Raw genomic sequence first — 18,885 nt, 5'->3', positions numbered from 1 at the left:
AAAATTTGAATTTTAATGTTATTTCAGAGCAGCGCTTGGTACTTTCATAAGGCTGTAATGCATTTTCATTTCACCTGTACTGAAAAAAAAAAAAAAAAAAGAAGGGAGAACAGCAGGAAAGCAGCTATTCTAAGACAGGAAGGCATAAAATGTAAACATAATGCAACAAAGAAGCAAATGAAAAAACTCTTCATGGGAAGCAGATTGTGCTCATCTTGCTTAGGGCCAAGAGCCTCATTGTGTGGAATTCAGCCAGGCTCCGCCACACAGCTCACTAAGGAGTTTTGCTGTGTTAAAAGAGTAAACCAGATGGGATATTTGCTTCCAACGAGAGAATTCTAATGGAAATTGTTAAAAGCACTGTAAAAGAAACTTTTCAGCTTCATCTGCTATTTTATCGTGTACAATGAGGGCAAGCGGAATGAAAAGTCAACTATGAAAAAAACCACCCACAAAATTTAAAAATTCAAAATATTAATCATTAAGCAATTTTAGAATTTATCTGCCTCAGAACTCCACCTACTTACATAAAGCACACACCAGGCTAAAGCTAGATCTCATACAGTAGCAGAATTAGTATCAATAAAATACCTTAAAATTATGTGACGTAAGTCAAAATACTCAACTCGAAGGTCAGCCTGTAGCTTCATACAGCTTGAAGAAAAAGTACGTAGCATGTCAACAGACTGCTACACCCAGGGCCTGGTAAGACCGTAACAGACACAGTCTTTTTGTTCAAGACCATTAAGACAACATCTCATTCTTAAAAGACCCCATATTTTCCAGATGAGCTACAAAAGAAGGGAGATTAGGTAGGATCAGGTAAGATCCTGTTCTTGACATCTTCTTGTAAATCTGACTAAGAATTTTTGAAGTCTTGTGCCCTAATTATGCTAGAGCAAAATGAAAGGTTTGTTTTCCCTAATTTTTTTAATTTTTTAATCAATATCTTAGACTGTAGACCCTGAAAACTGTTCCTGGCAATAAACGGCTTTTTCAACATAGGCTACAACCATTTGATCACAACAACAAATTTATTCTTACAGGAAGAAAAAAGGTAATAAAGGCAATATTTTGTAAACAAAGCAGCTTAGATATATACTGAGCCCACTACTTCTGAGAAAGAGGGTCAATTATCATACAGAGACAAGCTCGTGCTTCAGTTATCCCCATCCAGTTTGCCAAGTAGAGATATTTACAACTAAAAATTTACCGTTAAAATGGGCAATACTTTTTTTTTTTTTTTAATCTTGCGCTCTCAGACTAAAAACTGCTCTAAGCTCCCTTTTCTTCTTCAGGAACTGGTCTATACCAAACTTACACATACTAAACAGGCTTTGACTTTGTCCTGCCATGTTTCTTCAATCGGTCAGAAAGCAGACTGGAATGAAATTGATATGATTGGATAAAGGAAAATCAATTTTTTTCAACATTTAGTTTCAGTAATCTGATTATGAAGCTTTTAGTAATAGTGTAATTACTTTGAAGTTCTGAACATATGTTTCCACTGAGAGTATTCCACAGAGGACACTGTACCAGAAAAGGGAAGAAATGCAAACAGAAATGTACCAAAAATATTTCAGCTCATCAAAAAAAATTAAAATTGAAAGGAAAACCATATGCCAGAGATTAATATGATGTCCAATATGAACCACTTTCGTTTCCATCATCCACAATCCCTTTATTTAACACCAATGAAGAAAATAGAAAATACTTTTTCCACGACCTCAAAGCACATGACCAGAAAGTTACAGGATTGGCATATTTAGAAAAAGGAAAAAACACACAGAAAATTACTGAGACCAAAAGCAGCTGAACATTGTTCCCTGAATTTTGAAGGGAAAAATTCAATCAGTGCTAATGTTTCCACTGATGGAAAGGGTGCCTTAGAGAAATAGCTCACACAGTAGTCTTGAAAAGCCCAGATATTTCAGTTTGTGATTCTTACTCTTTTGAAGTTAACTAAATATCCTTAGCTCTATACACTGAAAGTTATTAAATCTGATATATTAGATCTGACACAAGACAGTTCTATTGTCTAAATTTACTAGGAAAAAAAAGAATCCATGAACTAAGAGGGGAAATTCACCACTGAGCAAAATATTTAGAAATGCTAAACAAAAGACGTAGAAAACAGCAGCACAAACAACAGGAAAACATTGGAAAAACAAAGAAAAGGAAGTAGTGGAACTATGTCATCATGCAGAAAAGCTTTACACTTTTAAGAAAACACCACTCACATTTGTCATCACAACAGTGATGAACAAAACCAAGCATATCTTGTTTCTGGAAAGACAAGTTTGCTTTTTTTGTTTGTTTGTGGTTTTTATATATCAAATAATTTACAAATGTAAATGAATTTGCTTCAGTGCTCATCTATGTCATCATAAGCAAGCTTAGTATGTAAGCCTACTGTTTTATGTAGCACACCAAAAAAATTTCAGACATTTGTAATCACATGGACAAGTTTTCACAGATAAACTGAAGCGAATGAGGATGTCTGACTCTTGTGGTAACAAATGTATTGTTCATACCACCTTCACAAATAACACAGCACAACCAACACCTTTTGATGGCAACTGCTCTCTAAAAAGCTGCACTTTCATTTCCTACACATGAATATATTATAACCTTGCTGTCCTTTAAACTGCTATGGAATGACAAGCTCTTTCCTCAATTAGTATCTTCATTCATCTTTACCAGCTTCTGAAGCTCTTAAACAATAAATCAAATCAACTTCTGAATGCTTTTCTTCCTATACTCACGTCAGGATTGCATGCACTCTCAGTAGAGGGGTTTAGGCTTAGAGCTTGGAGGCAAAGACAAACTGTGACCTCAAATCATAAGAGAATGTCAGAAGAATTTCCAAAAGCATGGAATAAAACAAAGCATGTAAAAATATTTTTTTTGTTTTCTTACCAAAAGATCTATGCTATAAGGACAGATAATACATAACAAAAGAACTTTTGACATACACAGAAAATAAACACACAATCTCATTAGTCAGATTTCCAAAATCAGGGTTAAAAAGGGAAGACATTAATGGCAAGGCACTCCTCAAGAACATTCATTTGATAACCAGCTTCCTTTCATCACTTCAACAGCTCAAACCAGCTGAGTATAGAAAATCATCAGTCTTCCTTAACAATCCTAACTGGAATAAAGCTGAGAGGTGTGGGTTAAAAACTGTATGCAGGATCCAGATAACTTATTTTGGAGATGTTTAATGGGCAATGGCCCACCATTCTTTTTAGATGCGTGTGTGTCGTCATTGTTCCCCCCCCCCCCCCCCCCCCCGCCCCAAGAAAATAATGGCATATAATACCACAATTTCAGAGGTCATCAGAGGGGATGAAAAGTTTAAAACAGTTTTAGAGTCAGAGGTTAAAAACCTTCCTCCATTGAGACTGTTAGCATGAATAGAGGTATTGATTTCTGCAGACGGCCTCAAATGGTTCCAAAGTCCAAGAGAGAGCTTTTGCTGTAAAAATTTACTCTAACTGCTTAGAGATAACAAAGCAGGAAAACAGTTGACATGGTTAATTTCTCTGAAGCATATCATTTACAATGCCACTTCTTTTGGAAGACATTGTGACATATTTAGAAGGAATTGCTGAAGATTTTGTGGCTTACCCATGATAGGCATGTAGCCACTGTAAAAAAGACATCACTGAAATGTCCTACATAAAGCTACTGTGTACTTAATGCATCATAATTGTAACAAGCTATTTACTGCAATCTTTTGGCTGAATTAATGAGAATTCATTAATCAGACTGCCTTCTTCAGAGGAGATGCATATTTACCAGCACAAATACCAGCTACCACTGTACAAATTGCTCAAGGGCATGAAATAAAAGCCAGTCTCACAATTAATTGTTCATTAATTTCTACCCTTAAGATCGCTGAACTCAAATTTAATATTTGACTAATGGCTGAAGAACTTAAATGATTCCTCTTGTCTCTTGTCATTTTAACAGAGATTTTGTAATAACATGGCAAATCTCTCACAGTTCTTTTCATACACCTCAAAGAACAACTTTTGTGCTACAATTTTTCTGGGGTCAAACTTTAACAATACTAATGTAGACATGAACACGCTTACTGAGAAAAGTGATACAACATAAGAGTTACAGCTTAAAAGCCGGTTTAGTACAATCAGGCAGGCTTCAGTCTGCCTCAGCAAGTGCACAGCAATGAACTAATTCTTTCTCCATCTTGTCCAGCCTCAGGAATAAAACAGACAGGAGGGTACTGATGGATTTTTCTATGTCAAATACATCTGATGGATTTTTATCCTTATTTTGTAAGGTCATCCATCTTTCCACTCCTTTTGCACTGATCAAAATACAATGGGACTGGGAGAGGCCTAAGGTACAAAATTTGGAAACTGAGAAATTGTTGAAATACACATTTTAAAGAACATAATTTACCACACTAAAATTTAGTTACTTAATGATTATGAAGTTCTGATAAAAAGCAAACATTTGCAAGATGCCACACACTGTAGTTCAGAAGGGAGAAATCATGTATTGTGAAATAATTGACAACTATATAATTAAAGTTTGCCTGCTAATTATCTCCAAACCAACCTTTGTAGTGGCATTCTGTGAATTCTGGGTATATAGCTGCACATTTCTAACATTTCAATTTTTTCTTCTTTTAATGGAAAACTTCATACATCACGGGCTACATTTCGTGTTAGAAGTTGATTTTCAGTCCAACAATACTTATACACAGTGCATCACAAAAACCCCCCAACATTAAATAATAAAATTGATTGAAAAGAATTAATTGTATCTCTTTTACATAAACCTGTTTGGCAAAGTAACAAAGTTCCCACTAATGGTTTTACTCTCCCTTGGGCTTCTACTAAATATAGTAACTTGAAAAACCTGCACCATTCTAAGTATTGTTTGCTTCTGTGGCCTGACCACTTACGCAACTGACGGTTCCATGATACAGCGTACACTAGTCTATATATTTATTTCAGTAAATGGAGACATATATGTTTCCAATTAAGAAAGCTACTCCACCTCTTGAGGCAGTGTTATCAAAACAGAATCCAATAATGTCTTTGGCTTTCAATGTATTTACAAAAGAAGCATACATTACTTTGGCAGGGACTCTTAAGCAGTATCATTTGCTGTTATGCGTTCCAAAATATTTTTTAAATTTCCATATTTTGTTAGCATAGGCCTTTTCCTAATTGTTTCTGGGAATAAGTGGAATCTGAAATTCTTATTCTCATCTCACAGATATGCTGGACCAAGTGTTTTGGCAACTGATACTATATTTACACATCACATATGCAAGAATTTATCCTTCCTGCTACAAAAGTTGTTTTCAGTTTATCTTTCTTTGTCACTCAGAAAAAGAAGATGGGAATTTAAATATAATCTTCTCCTTTTTAACGCCTTTTGTCCAAAGGACTGTGAAATCCTTTGTCAGCTCTGGATATGTTCCCAGTGTCAGCAGGAGCTGAGCATACTCTGCAACAACTGAGGGTGAAGATGCACAAGAAGGACTAAACAGATCAAAAAGCACCCTGCTAAAATTATTTAGTCCCATTTTTGCTATCTTCTCCTGCATTTTCCACTTATCTTGAGCCAACTTTGGTGTTCACTGGGCCCTTCTCTGAGGATGATATCCACCAAAAATGGACAGTTTTTTTGCTACAATAGCAAGTTGAATTAGTTCAACAGTCAAATTAGTATTACGGTCAGTGAGAGGAATGAGGCAGGATGCACAGATGGCAGCAGAGAATGGGAGGGAGGAGCAAGGGAAAAAGAAATGGTAGTAAAACTTTTTCATGACTGATTCAGCTAGATCAGAAGTCACACAACCCTATCACAACAAGAATTTAGCAAAATACAGAGTCAGATCTTAAATTAACATACATACATATATATCCACTCACCATTCTCTTTACAGATAGATCACTAGGTAACCAAAAAATACAGAAAAGGATGAGGATTTTGGCAATGGGAAATAATTTTAAGAAACTGCCAGATCGATACTCTATCTGTAGGGTCCTATCTGAAAGACTCAGAAAACTACATCAGAACATCCACGCTTAATTAGGTCCTAACGTGTCTTGATATTACAATACTGTCATTCTGTGGCCATTTAAAAAAACCAACCAACCAAACAAACAAACAAAAAAAACAACCCAAAAAACCACTTTCCTCCCCCCTTGCTACTTTTCTTTCAAAAAGAAATCCAAGCAAAAAGTCTTCCCATCCCTCAAGGAAACAAAGAAATCCAGAATGCTCACATATATCTAACAGAAACCAGATGTCTTTTGAAGATAACATATTTCATATGATACTAACTTTGTAAAACCTTGCTGATAAAGTCATAACAAAGCATTTTGTAGGAAAATAATCAACAAAATATAAATTCAGTAAAACACAATGTTTCATGATGCAGTTCTGTACATACAGTACAATACAGTTATCCTAGCAGAAGGAAAAAAGGCTCAAAACAACCCCAGCAAAACAGGTCATGCATATGAAATGTGAGTAGTCTTTGATATTCTGAGATTTAGGTTTTGTTTAATCAAATTAACCATTGGAAAGATTATTCCACATGTTCATGAAGTAAGTGTAATAGTGATCTACAACTCAAGCTATTATTCCAGTGAAAAGTACGTATTCTAGTGGAACTATCCATAGCATTACCTAAACTGAAACAGAACACCAAGATGACAACAACAAATAAAGAAACCCAAAATCGCAGCACGAGATCATCAAAATATGTAAGTAGACAATTCCCAAAATACTTTTCCTTTAGTTGCTAAGCTGGCACCATTATTTTCCAGTCTGAATGCATTCAGGGAAATTCGGAAAGAGTTTATTCTCATTTTGCTTCCTCAAGGTTATTTTCATAACAATGAGAAATAGAAATATTTATGCAGAAAGTAAAGATTACCAACACACTGAAAAAGAGTGCAACACAGAGGAGTGATCGGTCATCCAGATAGCTAAAGCTTTCACCCAGGCTCCCATTCTCCCTTAACTTGATTACTGCTGTATGAATCATATTTTACTGTCAAAGCCCTTCACAACCTGTCTCTACTACCACCTTCATCTCTCATCCACTACAGAAATGCTGACCTGCCAATGTTAACTATCTAGAGCCCATCTTCTACATTTTTAAAATAGATTGGGGCCTTCTCCCATGTTCTTTGGGAGATATTTCCTGAAAAATTCCACAAAGCTGCCTCAATATCTTCCTTCAAATTCAGTTTTAATCTTTTTTTTCTGGAATACCTATTGAAAACTCAATAACAGGTTTTCAGGAAGGTGACGTTATTGCCAATGTTGTTGACTAAGAAATAGCTCAGCCAATCCTACTGCGGGTTGTCACTTCCCTTGCACCAGCGCTGGTTCTCAGCTGATCCAACGGTAAGCAGATGTACGGTATTAAATGAAAAACAAAACAAAAGAAAACAAAAACCTCCCATGCCCCTAAGTAAGCGGGGGTTTTGACAACCCACGTCACTTAACTAGCTCACACTGGAGTCAAATGAATATCAATGTCAGCTGAAAGAACACATGGCTGGGTAGTAAGGTGGAAGGGAAGGCACCAAAATATTCTTTAGGTAGCAATCAGCTGCACTACACAACACCACCGTTTGTATGTGACTCAGCAATTTAAGGGGTCAAGCAACGAAACAGGGTTAAGGGATGTCCCTTTAGTTATACCCACATAACTTTCACATCACCACACTGTGAACCAACTCAGGAAAATGATCCAGATTAAAAAGAAACTATTTCTTCTGGATTATTTTTTGACTTCACAGTGTGCCTGAACAGATGGCTGCTCTGCTGCAGCTGAAAGACTAGTTTGCCAGTGTAAGGGCAGGAATGAGTAGTGTACAGCAAGAGAAGCAGCAATACCTAAAGACAGCACTGCTGTAGCATAATTTTTAATATGAAAACAAAGCCTCATATTAGCCCATGTTTTGAGTGTACATATTAACCTTCATCCATCTCCTCTGTTATACCTATGCATTTAGTACAGGTACGGGGGTGGGTGGGGTGGGGGGGTTGGGGGTTGTTATTCTGTGTTTATAAAACTCTCTGGTACTGCGGTGCTACAAATGCTTAAATGCCTGAACAACTCCTTATGAAACAGATATATTCATATGCTGAATCCACAATTTGTTGTTGGGTTTTTTTCCTCCAAGACATAAAATAGAAGCATTTGAAGGAGCTGTTTATCAATGGTGTACTTTGCTGAGCAATGGGTTTTTTTCCTTGTTTGAAAATATATTTCCATAGTCTAATTTTAAAATTGTTAGGGTTTTTTGGGGGAAAAAAAGTTGGGGAACCAACAATATACTGAATTTCCACTGGACTTATTTTGCCTCTTAATTAAACCTTTAAGAAGCTTACTTAATCCTGCCATCTAAAAAGAAAAAAAAACCTGGAAAACTATTGAAGTTACAGAACTGTTAGCTTCCCACAGTAAGAAACTAGTAAGAATAATATATCAAGTAACATTAGACCATGTTAGCCTTGTCTCTTCTTCCAAATTTTAACACAAGTATTTACTGATTTCAATAGTACTTGCTTAACATAACAAACAGTGAAACAGTAATTTGATTATTTTTATTCATAAAAGGGCAACATTATTGTGACAAGGTACCAACATAAAAGCTGTACGCTGCTAAACAGCTGCAAAAAGGGTTACTTGCTGTTTATGATAGTCTGTGACTAGTTCATGAAGTCACATTCCCTGTTACAATCTTAAACTTCTTAAACAGGATAGAAATTAGCAATGCTGCATCAAATTATAGAGCTGTAATTTTTGCTACTGAAAAACTTCTTTTATCAAATTAACTTAGGTACAGAAGACTCTGGGAAGTTTTTGTCCAGTTCTTCTCAACCCACAAAGACTATCTTGTATCATCTTCAAAATAACACCAGTGTATTACACTTCCTGACCAATTCATCTTCCTGACGCTGATATCAATACGGAAGAAGCGCAAACAGGAAATTGGAATGCTAGGAGGTCAACTGATATCTTTCAGTACGTACTTAAAAATACGCAGCCCTCAGCTTGATTAAAACCTCATATTTAGGTGACCACCTTTACTTTCTCCTTTAAAGGAAATAAATAATAAACAAAATCCACAACTATACCAAGCAGACCACAATCCCTATTGTTATTACCTATATTTTTTCTTTCTAAAGTAAATTACCTCTAAGAATTTTCTGTAATTGCTAATTAAAAAACTTTACTGAAAATTAATCAATGAATAGCTAATTATTTAAGTCAACCAATACGTATTTAATATGTAAAATCTTCATTACAAAATACGTTATCGATTCCATTAGTTCCTGGCTTACAAGAACAACTACGCTCCGCTTCTAAACACATATTGAAATATAACCCCCTCTCCATTTCCTCCTGTCTTTTACTCCATGACTACATCATTAGTTAACATTGATTTCTATCTCTCATTTTAGTGGTAGAAAACAATTGGCCTTAAAATTATCATCAGTAACCATTCTAAAATAACAAGAAGTTGTACGTAAGCTGGCTACAAACTCATTGTGGAATACATTTCATAAATACTTCAGGCCCTGTTCTATATTCTTTATGTGTCCTCACAAAAGCTCTCCAACATTTCAACAGAGCACTACCAACAGCTCCTTGTGAAGCAGCAGAACTATGACACTCATGATAACAGACAAGCACAGTGCAATGCATCCACATGGACGTTGTACTGAGTTTATTTATCAGACCTTACAGAGTTCAGCCAATTTAAAAAAAAAAAAAAACAGACTAAAATTGTATAACATTGCCATACAGATAAGGCTGTATTTAAAAACAAAAACTAAAAAATGAAGACCTAATGTTGAGATCTTCAGTATAAACATTTTTTCTGCTCTGACCAAGGTAGAAAAATGCAATCTAGTATTCTACCAATGTCACCTGTATCAAAAATGCTAAGAAAATGTTATCTTCCAAATACTGAAATAGATAAAAAAAAGCTTTAAGAATCTGTGAAACAATTTTGTGAAAACTTCTGGACAAATGGCTGAGCAAATTATTGGTTTTTTCCCAACAGAACATAATTTCCAACTTTTTGCCAAGTCTAAATGTCAAATGTAAAGTATCATACTCATACCACAAGTACCAGTCTTAACCTTCAATTCATTGATCTAAACATAGGTCTTTCACCCTACTATAAAGCTAGTGCTGCTTGAAACTTGTGCTCTCTATGCACAACTCCAGGGGCTTTCTGCTGCTACCTGAAAATCTAAGCATACTCTGCCTGGGGCTACTCTCTGTATGTTAAGTCAAAAATATGATACAGTTAAGCTGTTTGAGAACTTACATACATGTAAGTATAGTCCAAAAAGGTATGTTAAAACAATTGAAACATAAGGCAAAAGTGTGCAAGTATTCATACCTTATTAATTCTGGCACAGGCACCTTGGAGCCACTATTAGGACAGAATTTACAATAAGTAATCAAATATTATTTTCTGCCAAAACCTCAGGTTTGGTTAAGATTTTAACCAAGATTTTTGCTTGGTTCTTGACCACATGACAGAGTAAGCTCTAGACATCAGCACGGTTAGTGTTGTTTAGGGCACCCAACTACTGGAGGCTGCAAAACAGCCCTAGTAAGGTTGATCTCAATCACCACTTTGTGTCCAAGCAACAGTACTGTTGACCAAGGAAAATGCAACTGCAAGGAGTCACCAGCAGACCCTACCGCCACGTCAGCTACAAACCCTGAAAATGTGCTCTCAAGGCACCTAACCAGCCCAGCATTACAAGAAAGACAGAGACGGCAGGTGGTGGCAACTCCAGCTAGTGCTCATCAGGCCTCTAGGCTGACCCCTTTTCTCTCCATTGGACACAACTTATTGTTAAAACTCATGCTTCCTAAATTTCACTACCTACACTGCTGAAAAGCTTTGAACTAGCTGCAACAGACAGGCATTTCCACTGTGCTTTCACTGAAGCACAACAAAGCCACTAAGAAAATGTGAATGCAGAAAAAAATGGGGTATAGGAAGCAAAGTGACAAAAAAAGACACAAATCTGCAAATACAACATGAAGTCTCGTAAGCTTAAGGTAAATGGTAGTACAGAAGTTGTCCACCGAAATGCTTTCATCTACAGTAAACTCCTTTGAGAACTGGCTGACAGAAGACAATGAAGTACAACACAGGTCCTTCAAGCAGCAGATATTAAGATCATTTAACTTGCATCGCTATTAGAAATATGGAAAGCAGCACGAATTTGGCTCCCCAATGGTCAGTAATTTATGCAAGGATTCCTATCTTGCATCAGTCAGAATATACACATATAGTATTCTCTAGTCAAAATGAAAAACACTAACTGAAACACTCCATTTATAATTAAGTATTTCTCATTATTAAAATAAAATTAGGTTTCTATAGAGAAGTTTCCTGAAGTTAACTGAACACCCCATCAGCAAGTAGTATAAATAAACTGTAACTTTAAAAAAAGCAATATACACATAAGTGAAAGGACCGCTGAGGAACCATTCTGGCAACTTCACTTAAAAGTGACATACACTACAGAACAATCTTCTAAAAGTATTTATAAAAGCAATAGCCGCCTTTACCATTTACCTTGATAAATACTTTTAAAGATATATTCAAGAATTAAAATTCCAGAAGCACTCATGAAGTCAGTGCAATGCCATGCATGTGTCAGCTGCCATGGACTTCCCAGATAAATTTGTCCATGGAATTTCTACACAAATGGACTGTTACCTAATTAACTTGCTGTTATGATATTCTAAATGCAGATGTCACACAGATGAAAATAAATACAGTTACATATTTTGAAGGCTGCCCTCAAGGAATAGCTTCTTACTGAAAATAAGCATATACTATTTTTTTTTTCCCCCAGGTAATATGCTAGCACTCAGAAATTCATTTATAAGCAAATCTTTCTCCACAAATCTCTGTCCACTCAACAAAAACTATCAAGGCAGGAGAATGTAATATCAAGCAGGATGCAAAATCACATGAAGACTATTAAAAGCCAGTGATACAAGTCAATTGTCTAACCTCCTCTGGAATGAGACGTGCTATGGAAAAAAATCTTCCTCAGCAAAATAGCTTAAAAAATTTCATGAGGGGGCGGGGGGAAGTTCAAAGAAGAACCATGAGCATGGTCAAACACTTAGAGGAAGATGGCATAAAAAGGTTCACTTATTTCACTGGACAAAAAATAAGAATAAAAACAGAGAGAGAAGAATAAGAAAAAATAGTAACACTAACATGTTAATCAGGTTTGTTCTCCCTATTTCACAGCACAAGAACAAAGGGACATAAGAACAAAGTAAGAGATAGGAAATTAAAAATCAATTAAAGGAATTCATTGTCATGTGTTGCACAATTATATTATAGAATTCCTTGCCACAAGAACTCATGAGGACATAAAGCATTTCCAAAGATATGAAACTGTAAAACATTTTGGAAAATATCTCATGTGCTTCATAGGATAATTCTTTAAACTATCAGGTCAAAAAACTGGGCACAGATTACACAAATCATTTCACCCTTCCCCTCCTGCCCCCAATTTTGCCATGGTATTCCTAGCTCATAAGAGTTTAGAGAAGACTTTTCAGAAAGCAGGAAATTGGACCAGGTCTCTACATCATATACTTTGAAGACAATTCTTGTATTTTCAGAGTGGGTTTTTTTTTCACCTTTTTTTTTTTTCCCCCTTCACCAAAATAACAGGTTGTGGTTTAAATCATTTAAAGTTGCAACTCATGTAAAGCTGCGTTTATAAAATTGCAACTAATTAGGATGTACATTTCATAATCAATATTCACAAACATTTCCGTCTGCCACAGTGAAAATAAAATTATAATTCCACAGTCATATAAATGTTATCTTAATGAGCAGTAAGTAAACATTTAGATTTCAGTATGAGGGCTAGAGGCATCAACTCTATAACCACATGGGCAGTCCCTTATGTACACTCAACTTACTTTTCTAAAGCATTCAAAAACAAACACACACTGCAGTTCTGTAAACACATGTATTTTATGTACTATAGCGAGACATCAAATCAGCAGAGGAGATAACATTGCAAGATGAAAGACAGTGGAATATCTGACCCTCTGTGCTCTCCTTAAGCCAATCCTTTAATTTAAAATATTCTCTGCTACATAAAAAAAAAAAAAATAGTCCAAATGACAAGAAAACCCAGTAAGTAAGGTCCCAAAACTAGGAAGAGACCATTTGCATAAATATTTACACAGACTGAAAATATCACATAAATAACTGCTTTTAACTTTCTTTTAGCTTTTGCAAAGCTGAAAGAAAAAGAACATTACCCAAATACTCGTGTTCATATACTGCTAAAAAAAAATTATGTCTAGTTGGAAGACCCATAGGATTCTTGGACACTTTTGAGATGTTTAATTTAAAAACAATAAATATTTTGACAACAACCTGCATGCTTTTCAACTTGATCAGGTCTTACGTAGACAGCAACTATGACACCTACACTGAAGATGAAACAGCAAGCTTGAGGAAGGCAAGGAATTGTTAAAATACAAGTGCATCTACTACATTTTATAGCTTTTACTTTAAATAATTCACAAAATTGAGAAAGTGAAAGCAAGATGAAATGTGTGATGAGAGGCAAGAACTACAAAACAGATTCTGTAATTTGTGGGACTCCCCAGGTATGGATTAATCTTACAGTAACAGAAGAAAACCCGCTACTGAAACAACCTATTCACGTGTCATACCAGCACTAGATGGGTACAGAAGCCAATTCAAGGACCACATGGCCAAACTCCCAACATGATTAGGCCTAAGTTGCTTCTTTTTCAGATCACCACCAGCGAGTACCATGCCAGACCAATAACATGTATATATACTAGGCAAGGCCAAAAAAGGTCACATATCACACAAACCTTGCCCAACAATATTTACTATCGATATACTGAGGTGAAATAAAAAATAATTTTAAAATGACCTCAATCACAAGCCCTAGCTGGCCGTTGCTGGGTCATCCCCCACCAGAGTGGTAAAGAAGGAGGGCACTGAGCCCTCAGCACTTTGACCCCCGAGTCCTCTGCACGGCCCCGCCAAGTACACGAAGTGCTTCAACCAGAAGCGCAGTAACGAAGGCAAGAAGGAGGTGAAGGCACAGCCCAGCCGGCGCCCCCTGCTCCGGCCCGGCCCCCCTGGAACCGCGGCCACCGGGCGCCGCGCAGTGCCGGCTCATCCCCGCGGGCACCCGCCACCCTCCGTAGCGGGGTCCGAGGCGCCCCGCCCCGCCGAGGCACCAGGGGAGGCGGCGCGGGCTGACGTGCCTACGGGGACCGAGGGGGACCGAGGGAGACCAAGCCGCCCCCCGGGGCCGATGCGCCAGTGGCGGCGGCAGCAGCAGAGGGACGGGCAGGAAAGGGCGGATCTGCATCCGGGCTCGCTCCCTCCCTGACGCGCTCACTCACCTATCATGGCGGCGGCGGGGGAGGGAAGGGGAAGGGGAAGGGGAAGGGAAGGGAGGCGCGCGCGCGCACGCGTGCCGGCCGCACCCGCCGCTCGAGCACTCCCCTGCCGCCCTGCGCGCCGCGCGACTGCGAGTCCGCCGGCGCGAGCCGCGGAGCCAGCTGGTGGCGTACTGCGCATGCGCCTCGGTGGGGGAGCGCGGGGCCCCCTGGGTAACGTAGTTCTCGCCTCTTCACACCTCCCAGCTCTCCTCACGTGACCGCCTTCCCCCCCCGTCCCCCCGTGTTAATTACTCTCTGTTAATTTCCGTCGAGCGGCGCGGCGCCTGCCCGGTTTTCGGTGTGCTGGGCTGCGGGCTGCGCGGGGGGAGGGGCTGCCGTTGGGGTGCCTTTGGTCAACCTCGTGCTCCCCCCGCGCACGTGACCCCCGTGTTGACGCGTTGCCTAGAGACGGGCGCGAGGCCGGGGACGCGTGCTAGCGCCGGCGGCGGCCAGTGCCCGCCCCGCCCCCAACGGACCCTGCTGAGGGACCCTCGCGGGTGGCGTAGGAGGTGAGGCAGGGCGAGAGCCGGCGGGGGGGCGACGGGCGGGCGGGGTGGGCAAGGCCCCGGAGGGGGCAAGAAGAGCAGGTGGTGATGGAGGGCTGGGGACCGAGGAGCGGGCGCGGTGGGGAGGAGGGGGACGAGCTGGGATGCAGAAGGGGGCTGGGGGGGGCGAGGAACGAGGGGCAGGTGAGGAGGCCTGTCAGGGGCAGGGAAGGCGCGGGGGGGGGGGGGGGGGTCGCTGGTTGAGAAGGGAAGAGAGGTAGACCTACTGCGTTTTCTAACTTACTGGGGGCGGGGCGTTGATGTTTGTTTGCTTTTTCCAGTCTGTATTCCGCTTCTTGTCCATCGCGGACGCTAGTGGGGAGATGGTAGTGGAGAAAGTGGGCTCAAGCCCCTCAAAGCCCGCAGGTGACAGATGCTCCCAGCAGCAGGAGCCACTGGGGCACGTGAAGAAAAGCAAGCAGCAGGTCTCCGACGGATTCACTGTTAAAGCCATGATGAAAAACACTGTGGTATGTTTGCTGCTAGTATAGAGGTGATATTCATTATTTTACTTTCACATGTCCAGGAAGCATAGCAAGTGAGAGCTGGGAATAAAGCATGTCAGGAAGGTGTGTGAGTTGCTAAAACTTTATGTGGAGTTTGCTGGTTGCTGAAATTACCTTCAGGCTTTACAGAAGTATTATCATAAGGTAACTGTCTGTGCCTGTAGAAATTGTGGTGCTTCGCCTCCAAGCGTATTGCTTTGGTGCCACAATTTTTCTGTATTGTTTTGTATTGGCAATGCATGTTCTATTAAACTGTCAGCCTACAGAATTGTGTGCAAGGCTTACTACCTCACATTTAGCAAAATGCTGTCAAATGATACTGTAGTATTATTTGAAAGTGTTTTCATATACTGGCGCAGTGTGGTATAAATTTGATGTGAATGTCAGATAAGATGGCAAAGATATGAAAAATACATTCATTTTAAAAAAAATAAGCTTGAAAAGTAATAAAAAGCTTCCACACACTATAGGAGAATACTAAACTGGAAACAAACTTTAGTTCTCCAACTCATCCTTTAAAGACAAAGAGGAGTTGATCCAGCAAGCTTCACTTTCAGTAGCAGTCCCAATTTCTAATGAATTTAGAGGTATGTGAGTGAAAATACTAGGATAAAGGCCTTTCAAATTGCTTTATATTGTTTTATTTGTCTACTTTTGTCAGATTTTAGGAATCAAAAAAGCTTCAGCTAGTACAGAATGCAAATGTTCAACATGTAAGTGGATGAGCTAATATGAGCACACATCTGTGCTTAAACTCTTGAATTGTATTTTTCTTTATTTGAACACAGTTCAAGGTGTTAGCAAAGTCTTGTGTTCTCAAGGTTTTTTTAATTCTATATATTCTTCTGCCAACAGTTATGAAATACATTATTTATTTCCGTTGTTTTGCTGAAACAGTCTTCCTGGAGCGGTCTCTCTGGACTTGTTATCTGTAAGAGCATCCACTTAAAAACCCAAACAAGTCCATCTTTAAACAAATTTTAAATGAAGTAGAAATTGTGTACATTAAAAACTTTCTCCTTATTAGTAAAACTAAAACTTGTTTCACCTTAGTGGGAAAAATACAAGGCGAAAACAACCAAAAAAACCCTTTGTTTTAAAGATAGTTTGGTTTGTTTGGTTTGTTTGTTTTTAATTCTAGACATGTGTGGAATAGACTATAACACTTCAGCAAGTTTAAGGATTAATTTTTAAAAGACGTTTCCTCTTCTCTGGACAAAATTCAACTCATGGATATTTGCACATATTTGTTTACACCTTGATATGTAAAAGACACTTGATTTTGTCTAGAAGAATCAGCAGTTTCAGTGTAGTTTGAGAAATATATATTTACTTCTAAAAAAGGAGCTTTGACTTGTGAACATAAGTAGCTATGAGTTTAATCAGAATTTAAGTTTTCTTTTAAATATTTATAGAGTTTTAACTTTTATGGCTGCAATTCTAAGTTCCTAAACATTAAGAGAATGTTAAATCATGTGGTACTGTCATTAAGCAACAGCAAACAGGTAAATCTGCTGCCTTTGGAGCTACTCATTGAATCACAGAAATGATGTTTTTTTGGCGTGGACCTCTGGAGATCATCTAACCCAACTTCCCATTTGAAGTGGGCCTGTCACTAACACTGCATGAGGTCAATCATGGGTTTTCGTAGCTAAGCTGTGAAACCTTCCAACGTCAGAGGCTCCCTGGCCTCTCCAGGCAACCTGTTTTGTTGCTGCCCTGCCTGCCTGCCCCAATGCCTGCCCCCTCAGCACCCTGTCAGAGGTAGGGTTAACAGTGTTCCGACCTGCTCCACAGGTTCTGCTCATAACTGGGTAGGAAGCAGTGAAACTGTTAGAGGTCCTGGAAGATTCGTAGTGCCAGGGCTGTGTTTTGCAAAAGCTCCGAGTGAGGACAGGCAGCCACTGGAATAATTTCCAGTCAGTGTGCAAAATATCAGGATAGACTAAGGAAAATCTCACTGCTACTCTGTCTGTGCAGAAGTGGGTGTCCCTTTTCTCTTTTCCAAAAACTGGTTAAATGGATCTTCAGATTTATTAAGTACTCGCTTGTCAGAGGTTGACATCATTGATGAAGTTCTCATGGAAGGCTTAGGAGTTGACTGGAGGGTTGAAAGCACAGCAAGCAAGTTAAGACATGTTAATTCTTTTTGTTAACAGCATGACAAGGCACAGGGTTGTCAGCAACGTGTTCAGCATGACCAGGTCAAACAACTAGGTACAGATTAATAGCCTTTGGTGCAAGCATGCAGTGAGTCTTAAACTCTTAGCATAGAGTCTAACAGATTACCATTACGCATATATGACTGTAAATATTGTAGTAAAGGTTCCAGAATTCTTTGATGTTGCTTGTGCAAAGAGTGTTTTACTAAGCTCTTTTTCATGAAAGTTGCTGGATAAAGTTTTCTTCCCGAGTGTGCTTTCATAGCTGGTAGCAAGTACAGAAATTAAGTACATACAATATTCAAGACTTTTTTCAGCTCTGGCTAAATCTAATATTTACTTACTGAAATACATTACTTAATAAATATTCACCAAAAAAATTGTTCCTGAACTGAAGAAAGTGTTTTGTTTTATGTTATTCCAAAACTGTGAATTCATATAGCAGTTTAGATTAAGAGCAAGATCCAATAAAGGTCTTCTACACTAACAAGCTAGATACTGTGACATTTACATTTTAATTGTTATGTCCTCCAAGTAGAATCAAGAATGCCATGTTATGTGCTCATACTTCACATGTACTGCATGGGTAGAATTAGGAATATAGTTAAAAATTAATATACAGACCAGCAAGTAGAAAAGTGTCTGTACATGAAAGTGGACAGTGGGAAGATACCTCTGTTCACTTCTGAACCTCTCCAAATAGTTATTTTTCCTATTTTCTGCAACTGTACATAAGAGAATAAAGTGTTAGTGCCCCCCTTTTCTGTAATAAACTAGTGGTAAAAGCACTTTTTCAAGGAGAGGATTCATTTTATTACTTAAAGGGAACTGTAGAAAGGGAATTCCAGTCTATCTTCCAACTTTTGAAAGATTCTTAACCAACAAGTTACAAGATTACTGAGATGAAAAAGATCGCAGAGGGAAAAGTCTCCACATGTCCTTTCAAAGTGCTGTTACTATGCTGCAAAGACTTAGGATTCATAGGGCTAGAAAGTGGCAAGGTAGGAGACTCACTAGGCAATATATTTTAGTGCATACGTCATTCATGCAGGAGTTTTGGAAGCTTAGGTTTTTGGAATTTTATGTCCATCATTGCTTGCTAGAATGGATCTGATGTTTTTGGAGTAGAATTGGAACTTAAGACATCCCCTCCT

The 18,885-nt window shown here is 38.6% G+C and overlaps 1 protein-coding gene across 1 annotated transcript in view; it reads left to right on the top strand.

Moving 5' to 3' along the window:
• Positions 1-14,978: 14,978 nt before the first annotated feature.
• PACRG (parkin coregulated) overlaps positions 14,979-18,885 on the top strand; it is a 260,326-nt gene continuing 256,419 nt past the window's right edge. Inside the window, exons 1-2 of the mRNA XM_050894568.1 lie at positions 14,979-15,027; positions 15,345-15,533. Of these exons, the coding sequence (XP_050750525.1) occupies positions 15,387-15,533 (147 nt within the window). The 5' untranslated portion in view covers positions 14,979-15,027; positions 15,345-15,386. The remainder of the gene's footprint in view (positions 15,028-15,344; positions 15,534-18,885) is intronic.

This window comes from Gymnogyps californianus, chromosome 3, assembly GCF_018139145.2.
Source record: "Gymnogyps californianus isolate 813 chromosome 3, ASM1813914v2, whole genome shotgun sequence".
Lineage (NCBI taxonomy): Eukaryota > Metazoa > Chordata > Aves > Accipitriformes > Cathartidae > Gymnogyps > Gymnogyps californianus.
Note: the sequence above shows the minus strand (reverse complement) of the source record. Positions and strands in the feature narration are given on the sequence as shown.